This window comes from Eucyclogobius newberryi, unplaced genomic scaffold, assembly GCF_026437365.1.
Source record: "Eucyclogobius newberryi isolate DKJ021-1_F unplaced genomic scaffold, fEucNew1.0.hap1 SCAF_12, whole genome shotgun sequence".
NCBI lineage: Eukaryota > Metazoa > Chordata > Actinopteri > Gobiiformes > Gobiidae > Eucyclogobius > Eucyclogobius newberryi.
This window is the reverse complement of record NW_027315746.1, coordinates 20,745,080-20,754,636: the sequence shown is the minus strand read 5'-3', so window position 1 is coordinate 20,754,636 and position 9,557 is coordinate 20,745,080. Positions and strand designations below refer to the sequence as shown.

At 41.2% G+C, this 9,557-nt stretch overlaps 1 protein-coding gene across 1 annotated transcript in view; it reads left to right on the top strand.

Annotated features, from left to right (window-relative positions):
- wdr47a (WD repeat domain 47a) overlaps positions 1-9,412 on the top strand; it is a 10,324-nt gene extending 912 nt beyond the window's left edge. The window contains exons 3-17 of the mRNA XM_072441363.1: positions 162-245; positions 335-419; positions 705-836; positions 924-1,100; positions 1,177-1,688; positions 2,153-2,270; positions 5,403-5,584; positions 6,380-6,625; positions 6,697-6,754; positions 6,838-6,995; positions 7,131-7,300; positions 7,377-7,547; positions 7,616-7,747; positions 7,833-8,051; positions 8,264-9,412. Of these exons, the coding sequence (XP_072297464.1) occupies positions 162-245; positions 335-419; positions 705-836; positions 924-1,100; positions 1,177-1,688; positions 2,153-2,270; positions 5,403-5,584; positions 6,380-6,625; positions 6,697-6,754; positions 6,838-6,995; positions 7,131-7,300; positions 7,377-7,547; positions 7,616-7,747; positions 7,833-8,051; positions 8,264-8,406 (2,587 nt within the window). The 3' untranslated portion in view covers positions 8,407-9,412. The remainder of the gene's footprint in view (positions 1-161; positions 246-334; positions 420-704; positions 837-923; positions 1,101-1,176; positions 1,689-2,152; positions 2,271-5,402; positions 5,585-6,379; positions 6,626-6,696; positions 6,755-6,837; positions 6,996-7,130; positions 7,301-7,376; positions 7,548-7,615; positions 7,748-7,832; positions 8,052-8,263) is intronic.
- Positions 9,413-9,557: the final 145 nt, after the last annotated feature.

Below are 9,557 nucleotides of genomic sequence, written 5' to 3'. Positions count from 1 at the left end.
TTGGAAACATTTAATTGAAATCCACTTTCCCTCATATCTGTACATTTATTATGTAGTAACATTTTAATGTAGGCACTCCTTATTTGTTTGGAATACTTATCTTCCCAGAGAATTTAAGACTAAATTTGCAAAGCTTATACTAATAATGTGTGTTTTTACAGACAATTGGTGCTTGATGGACAGTGGGATGAGGTTTTGCAGTTCATCCAGCCTTTGGAAGGCATGGAGAAGTTTGACAGAAAAAGGTCTGTGGTTACAAATGACTTTTGTATGAAGGGATTATTTTGCTGATTAAAACTGTTTAGTAAATGATTTATTTAATTCTGTTCCTCAGGTTCCGATACATCATTCTAAGGCAAAAGTTTTTGGAAGCTTTATGTGTAAATAATGCTATGTCTGCAGAGGAAGAACCGCAAAATGTAAGGATTTTTGTTTAATTTGAATGTATTCTGAATCCGTTACATCAAATTATAGGCCACGCACTGAAATCCTTCACGAGCTTCTGGCCTGCTCTCTGAGCTGTAATGATCATGATCTATTAACAAGATCAGGTCAGACTTCTCTGGACATCTGTGGACAGGGCAACAAGCTCTGCAGTTAATCTATTGTCTGATGGAGAGATAGTGTAGTAGGCGTAGAATAGTAAATGGTTTGTTTAAATTAAAATGGATATCATTTATATTCATTAGTATAATCTTTTCCAGCTTGAGTTCACCATGCAGGAAGCAGTCAAATGTCTTCATGCCCTCGAGGAGTTCTGCCCTTCAAAAGATGACTATAGTAAACTGTGTCTGCTGCTCACTCTGCCTCGACTGACAAATCATGCTGAATTCAAGGCAAGACTATGACCAATGAATTAACTGTTATTCTCCTTGTTGCTTTTCACATTGGCCTGTATTTATTTTCCCATTACAATTTACTAGGATTGGAATCCTAGCACAGCTAGAGTTCATTGTTTTGAAGAGGCCTGCACGATGGTAGCAGAGTTCATCCCTGCAGACAGGAAGTTAAGTGAAGCCGGGTTCAAAGCCAGTGGAGACCGACTCTTCCAGCTGCTTTTGAAGGGAGTCCTCTATGAGTGCTGCGTGGAGTTTTGCCAGGTTGGGGCTACTTTACCAATGCATTGTGCTTCGTAGTCAATATTGAAGGATTTAATTGTTGTAAATATCTGTGCAGAGTAAAGCTACAGCGGAGGAGATTACAGAGAGTGAGGTACTGCTGGGAGTGGACATGCTGTGCGGTAATGGCTGTGATGACCTGGACCTGTCTCTTCTGTCGTGGATGCAGAATCTTTCCCACAATGTGTTTACATGCGCATTTGAACAGAAACAACTCAATATCCACGTGGACCGCTTAGTCAAACCTGTGAAAACTGGCTATGCCGACCTCCTTACCCCTCTTATCAGCAAACTGTCTCCCTACCCCTCCTCTCCACTGCGGCGTCCCCAGTCTGCAGACACATACATGTCCCGCTCTCTGAACCCTGCTCTGGACGGTCTGTCTTTTGGGCTCTCGGGACAGGACAAGAGGGCAGGAGGGGGAGAGACAGGAGTGGGGAAAGGAGTGTCTCCCATGTCTCACTCATTTGCCAACTTCCATTATCCTGGAGCAGGCGGACAAAGCCTGAGCCGCAGTGTCATGATGGAATCTTCTGACTGTCACAGTATATTTGAGGAATCCCCTGAGACGTAAGTGCCTGGAACTCAATTAGGAACACAATGAGTGAATTGACATATTTCTTAAAATGTAATTGAAGTTCTATGTTTTTATTTGTACTCACTAAAGTAAGGCTATATGGTTCCATCATAATATTCAAGCAGGTTATATTATTTTATTTATGCTTTGTATTCAGAAACTGTGACAAATAGATTACTCAAACATCAGAATGAAATAGGACAAAGGACTCAATGTTTTGAGTCCTTTTGTGAAGCTGCCGACTTGTCTGTTCATGTTATGAACTTGGATAACATGCATACTTGAACAACATACATCTACTTCATCTGCTTAGTTCTCTTCATCTGCTTTTTTAATAAGATAAAAAGCACAGGTACCTTATTTAGTTTTAACATACTACTACATTTTTGCGTAAATGTGGTGTAAATTAGGAACATTTCTGCTGGACTTTCCCAAATAAAATGTTGTTGTTTGAAAGGTCGCGAACCGAAACGCCCGTGGATAAGATGATGAGCTCCGACAGCACTCCAACCACGCGTCCGGCCTCAGCTCCAGGAGAAGATGCTCCGTCGCCAGGCTCTGTCGAGAGAAACGAGGTACACCCCTCCTTCTTTCAACTTGTTCAACCACCCGTCATATTGCAAGTTTAATTGTAATACTATTATTGTTGACTGTATATTAGGCTAAAAATAGAACACTTTCTCTTTTATATACTTTATGTGGTACACACCACATTCACACTTGTCAAGGTGAATGTGTGTCTTGCCTGAATGACACACCTACATTTTGCAATAGACTTGAGCCACAGCTCCACTGTCTCCCATCCAAGCACTAAACAGGCCCAACATTGCTTAGATTCTAAGATCATATGAGATCGGGCATCATCAACAAGGAGGTATAAGCTGAAAGAGTAGCTCCTTCTTTGGGTTGTATTATTACCCGATCTTAACACAAAAGAGAGCCTTGGCCGTGGGGCGGTTCTAGATGCTGATGGAAAGAGAACGCTGGAGTGGGATGGTGCATGTATAGTACATGTATGATAATAGCTTTTGAACTAATGACCATTATCATGATCATTTTGGTGTTCAAAAGCGCCACCTGTGTGGGTGATGTCTGCGGTCATGGCCTCATATCCAGTGAGCGTCTCCACAGTGGGCAGGGATTAGACGCATTATAAAACATGGACACAAACAAGAGATCTATTCTGTAATGTTTTGCTACAGCATCTATTATTTTGGTCATATGTTAGCGGACATGGGATCATAGGTTATTAAAAATGTGGTAATAAGTAAAGCGAACTAGATATGTGACGCTTGTCCCGTTTATTTGTCTGTGAGTCAGTAAAGATGTGCTGACAACTGTCACCTTTTCATCCTGTCATTTTGTTTTATTTCATGGTTCAACATTTTAAAAGGGAGCTAAAGGGGATGGGAGACAAGTGGATGCCTAAGTCCGTGTGCGCGCCGGAGTGGATTTCTCAAATAAAAGTGACAATGAGACAAAACTGTGGCACTCTTGATCAAACTGGTGAAACAGCAATATCTGTAGATGCAAACCCAAAGTCAGCTGAACTAAAAGGCTCAGGAAGTCTTCAGAGCAGTAGGAGGAGTGCACTTCTGGAAAGGGCCATTGTGCAATTATCTGTCACCAGAACTACAGAGCTGCACTTTCTACACCATTGTAGCCTTGAAACATCACGTTAAGGAGCCAACGTGTGATGGTTTGAAATTGGAGGTAATGAAAAAAGCACACTACCTGTAACAGCTTTTCCTCTTACTCACATCAAACTGCACTTTCACAACACATATCCAAACCATTATAAATCATTATAGTCCTTACAGCGGAGAAAGAGTAGTCCAAACATGGATAACAGAAAAGGTGCCACGCCTCTAATCAGCTCTCTGCACACCTGCTGTCCACCGCACTTGACTATGATGTGCGTTTTTGTCGAACTCTACATCGCTGTTGCTCCTGTCCTCCTCAATAGTGCTGTTTAGGTCTACTGTTAGTTTATTTTCCATCGTGTCCATCTCTCTGGTCCCTCCGCACCTCAGCCCCATGTGCTAGTCTCAGGTCCCCTTGTGCACACTGCCATCCAAACCACGTCTGTTTAAAGTCCTCACAGTAGAAAAAGAGTAGTCCAAACACGGACACGGATGAGGGACGAGGCGTGGCCGCTGCGCTCACCCCTCTGTGTGCCTACAGCCTTACAGCTGTGTGCGCCTCAGTCACGATATGAACACAGTAATGATGCTTTAAACTCAGCACCACTGATGTTTGTCCTCTTCGTTCACACAGTTTAGGCTTACAGGTCAAAATTAATATAATGATGCGTTTTCCAACTTGTTCATGTCACCAGTCCCTCTGCGCCTCCGCTCCACACTCTGTGATTAATACAGTAACTAAACTATCTGATTATTTGAGGGATGATTAACTTTATGAAGCAGACACTTTCATTTTTTGATTATTAGCCTATTATTAAAAACATAGGCCTATGGGCTTTTTACCCATGTATGGCACTAGTTTTGAAGTTTATTAGTTATGATTCTGGCCATGCACAGAATGCACCACACCACGCCCTCATTTTACTTCACTCCACCTCATATTTTGGCATGAATACACTGCTTGTTTAGAGTTCCACGTTCTGCACTCTCAGCAGTTGCACCGACACTAGATTTCAACAAATTAACTCGTCAACACTCCCGTTACCGGTAAAATTGTTGGGAAAATACAGCCCCAAATCTTCATACCTCCCACATACAGCCCTTATTCCTTTAAAAAATACCAAAAATTATCCTCGCATCACAGACAAATATACAGTTAATTTTGGTGCATGCATTGTTCAGTGTGTTTGTCTCACCAACAGAGACTGACTGGGTTTCTCGACTCAAGCTGTTTATGTGGTGTTTCGTCTTTCACAGACAGTGGTCTAGGCGGGGCTTAAAAAGCAGCTTCTCACCACCAACATGAATCATTATTGCTCTTGAGTTGTCTGTAAACATAGCTCTGAGATACATTTTCCTGTCAGTCTCATCCATTCTGTTCTGAGCTTAGTGTGCAGCTTAGTTTAAGTTATGTGTTTTGCCCTCCCCACCCCGTTTCCATAGAGACACAAATGAGGCCCTGAATGAGAGCAGACTTTGGGGCCATTGTGGGGCCATTTCCCTCGTTGTTCCCCTCACAGTTTAATGGTCCAAAACTGGCAGGACGCCTGTCTCGCTCCCTTCTCACCATTCTTGGATCTGTTCCCGTCAGATTCTTTGGACAGGAAGTAGAAGACAGAGAGGGGAGGCGACCAGTATAGTTGCCCAAACAATTTTTCATTGTGTATATTTGTTGTTTTATGTTGTTGTTATATTTCTGTCTGGCTTATTTTTGAAATGCTATCAATGAGGAGTGTTAGAATTCACTGGGACTTCATCATTTTGAATAATACAAAAGGTTAACACGATAAGTTTCAATTAAATCCTGTAAATGTACTGAAAGAAGAAATAAGTCAAAAATAGGAATACATTGCAATATATTGTGGAACCTAGAAAAGCACAAATAATGGTCATTGCAGTGTGGTTTAAGAATATAACGAGGGACACTGCCTGCTTGAATGTTGTGCGTTTGTGTTCTAACAGTTTTATAACGACGATTTATTACTTCATTTTATTTAGTATAATGAGTATTTCATTTATAACATTACTATTAAAATAATGTAATTTTCCACCATTTCCCATCAGCTCCGCGACTCCACTGAGAAGTATGAGGAGTTCTACAGACAACGGCTTCGTGTTCAGCAGCACCTGGAGCAGAAGCAGCAGCAGAAACAGTTGTACCAGCAGATGCTTCTGGAGGGGGGGGTGCCGCAGGAGCCCCCACCCACTGACATGAACCACAGCCTAACTGAGAAGTTTCTGAACAAGTATGGGCGTGAAAGACATGCATTGCAGATGTGGCAGAGTTGAATTTTTACTTCTATTAACAGTTGGGACCAAGAACCCACAGTATTATTAACCCCGCTTAGGTAGGTTACACTGGTACAATAAAATGCATTATTCTCTGAGATGAGAGGACAAAAGCCACACTGAGACCGCAAGCAAACACGTGAAGCGTAATAAAAATGTTTTAAAATGAGCTCCCGTTATACCATATTACATTAAATGAAGTAGAGTTTCATGTGTGCACAGCCATCTTGTTTAACGTCAGAGGTGAGCGCTTGTGCCACGTACGTACCCGTTGAACTACTAAAAGCGCATGCTGCCCTTCTATACAGAAGACAATAGGTATCAAACACAAACACTATTAAATTTCATTCAAAGTTCTCGCTGCCAAATATCAGTATTGATTTAGTGGCTATGTACCGGAACAATACGAGGATTTAGATGTTAATATATTCTTCAGGCAGTCCCTAGTGGCTTAGAACAAACCCTCACTGCACCATCTGTGAGTTGGCCCCATCACATAGGACCACCCCCTCTATTCACAAGGTGTACAATGACATCATGCTATATTTATGCCTAAACACTAGCCTTTTAAGTACCTTTAGGCAATCCTATGAAACCCCACTTGAAAGAATGTAATTTATTTTGTATATATGTGAGTATTATTCTTAAGAACTATATGAGAGATGTTGGATTACTAATACTGAATAAATATATACTGATTATACTGTAATATAAATTTACCTTGTGAAAAACTAATTCATATCTAATTTCAGATCCATCCAAAAGCTGGAGGAGCTCAACGTGGGGATGGAGAATTTAGGGGAGGACGTGAAATCTTTGACCCAACAGTATAATGTGAATGGAAACTCCCCTGGGCCCGAGAACAATAACAACCCCCCATCTGTGACCCCAGAGCCGAGCAGGGTCCAAGAAGGTGGGGTGATCAGCAGTACCCCACAGCGCACAGTAGGGGGTCACACCGTCCCGCCGCCCAGTGAATCCCCGGTCCTCACACAAAGGTCTGTGTGTCTTTTAAACAGACGTATACAGCACAAAGACTTTACACTGACACATTTTGTCGATGTTACAGTGGACAGAAACTCAAAGGACAAAGTGACTCTCTCAGTCCCATGACCAGAAGTACAGAGGTAAGAATTCAAAATCCTCTATTATTCCTTTAAGGTTTTCCCTGCCATAAAATAAATGACTGCATCCAAAATTTTGTTTTTAGGATGACAAATCGAAAGCCCTGTTTGTACCGGTGCATACTCTGGAGGACTCTCAGGCTGTCCGTGCTGTCGCCTTTCATCCGTCCGGGAAACTATATGCTGTTGGCTCCAACTCTAAAACTTTACGAGTGTGTGCTTACCCCGAAACAATTGACAAAAGGTACAACAACCTACGTTTGCAATAAGTTACTGTGATAATATTTATGTATCACCAGTGCATCAATGAGTACAACATGATAAGCTTATTACATTTGACCTTCAGTGAATCAAGTTGATAAGTGTCATGTATTTTCAGTGGGTCCAGTCCAGTGAAGGCCCCGACTGTGCGCTTCAAACGAAACAAGCACCATAAAGGCTCCATCTACTGTGTGGCCTGGAGTCATTGTGGGCAGCTTCTGGCCACTGGCTCCAATGACAAATATGTCAAAGTGTTGCCCTTCAGTGCAGAAACATGCAATGCCACAGGTCAGCCACACTCTTGTCTTACATTTATTTACACTGCACTTAGAGTGTAACTCATTATGTTTCTATTGTGATCAAGGCCCAGACCTGGAGTTCAGCATGCATGATGGCACCATCAGAGACTTGGCTTTTATGGAGGGGCCTGAAAGTGGAGGGGCAATCCTCATAAGTGCAGGAGCAGGAGACTGTAACATCTACACCACAGATTGCCAAAGAGGTCAGGGACTACACGCCCTCAGTGGACACACGGGTAAGCAGACTGTTGATGGTTTCTGTTTCAGTTTATGATCTCTCTCTAATGACGTTGTGTTAATTTAGGGCACATTTTATCACTGTACACATGGGGAGGGTGGATGATTGCCTCTGGATCTCAGGACAAGACCGTGCGATTTTGGGACCTCAGGGTGCCCAGCTGTGTCCGTGTCGTGGGAACTGCTTTTCACGGATCAGGTATGGCACATTTTTTAATTCAAGCTTCAAATCCAATAGCATTAGATCAGTGTAATACTTAACAGTATTCTTTCTCACTCTGCAGGGAGTCCTGTCGCATCTGTTGCAGTTGATCCAAGTGCACGTCTCCTAGCAACAGGGCAAGAGGACAGCGCCTGCATGTTGTATGACATCAGAGGGGGGCGGATCGTGCAGGTGTACCGTCCGCACAGCAGTGATGTCCGCTCTGTGCGCTTCTCTCCTGGAGCACACTACCTCCTCACTGGCTCCTATGACATGAAGGTTATGGTTTCCAACCTCCAAGGTACAGTATGTGTAATGTAATGTCATTTTAATTATTTAATTTAATCCCCTACCAGTCAAAATGACATCGAAGTCAATTATACTATATTTTGTTAAACTTGAATTTGTCTATAATGATTAAACAAACACTTCTAGTGTCTAGTGGTTGTAGCATTACAGAAAGTTCAATTTGGTGTATCATTGCCTCACTGGGTATTTTGTGTGTGTTCCCAGGTGATTTAACAAAACCATTGCCTCAGACTGTGGTGGGTGAGCACGGAGACAAAGTGATTCAATGTCGATGGCACACTCAAGACCTGTCATTCCTCTCCTCTTCTGCGGACCGCACGGTCACACTCTGGACTCACAGTCAGTAATACAACTGACCATAGGAACGTGGGACATAGGAAGTATAAAAATACTAATCTACTTTAATTGAAAACACTACTTTAGCCCATGTCAGATCATGCACAGGAGAGCATAACAGGAGCAGTGAGGGATCCCTGTGATTTACTAATAGCACACATAGCATGCCCTGTTTTAAGTTCATTTGGTTTTGAAAAGTTTAGTTATATTTCACTTTGGTTTTACATGAGGATGCATCTGACACATTGACTTCTACTGAAGAATCCTGAGAATTTGGCATAGCTTTTATTATTACTTGTGCCTTTATTTCATAGTCTAAAATATTTTATTTAATGTGTAATGCTGCTAATGTTTTGAAAAAAGAAGAAGAAAAAACATTGGAATTTTGAAGTTTTAGGTGGTTCTTTAGCCTAAAAGTGTTTATGGACACTTTACTGGTTGTTGCCATAGTCCATAAAATATGACCCGTTATATATGCAGCTTTAAACATATCCATTGGCCTTTACAGTCTTGTAGTAAAATATATCTGAGTGTTGTGCTGAACTGTTAAGTGTCTCATAAAATTGACTTGCTTGCATTGAAAGTAAGTTCTTTTGTAAGCATCAAAGGGAAATTTATTTATTCGTTACTGTACTGATAAGTCTACTGCAGTATCTTCAGATGAACAGTAGATGGCGTTGTAAAGCTGACTTGAAGCACAGTTTTTATTTTAAGAGCCAGTATTTGAGCATCCGTTTTGTTCTTTAACATCTGCACTTTCATATTTAGTTTTTTATTATTGATTTACTGACCAATATGCACATTTATTTTTCTGTATAATGTAATGAAAAGCTCAGCTAATACTAATGGCAAAGGTGTACTTATCTTGAGTTAATGTATTATAGATATGTATGTTTTTGAACTGCCAGTGGCTTTTGTATGAAGTCCTTTTAATTCTTGTTTTTTAAAGTAACTTAATTTGAAGCTATCTAAAGTCTAACTGCCGGTACATTCAATAAATTGTCTTTTGCAAAAATATCTCGTCTTGTAGTTACTGTAAATGGATAACATCCACTTTTTACCGAAATAATTGAGGCTTTATTCCTCAGATATTAATCTTTACATAGTACAAAAGACTGGAATCGTCTGTACATACAATTCATTAATTTTACAAAGATAAAAC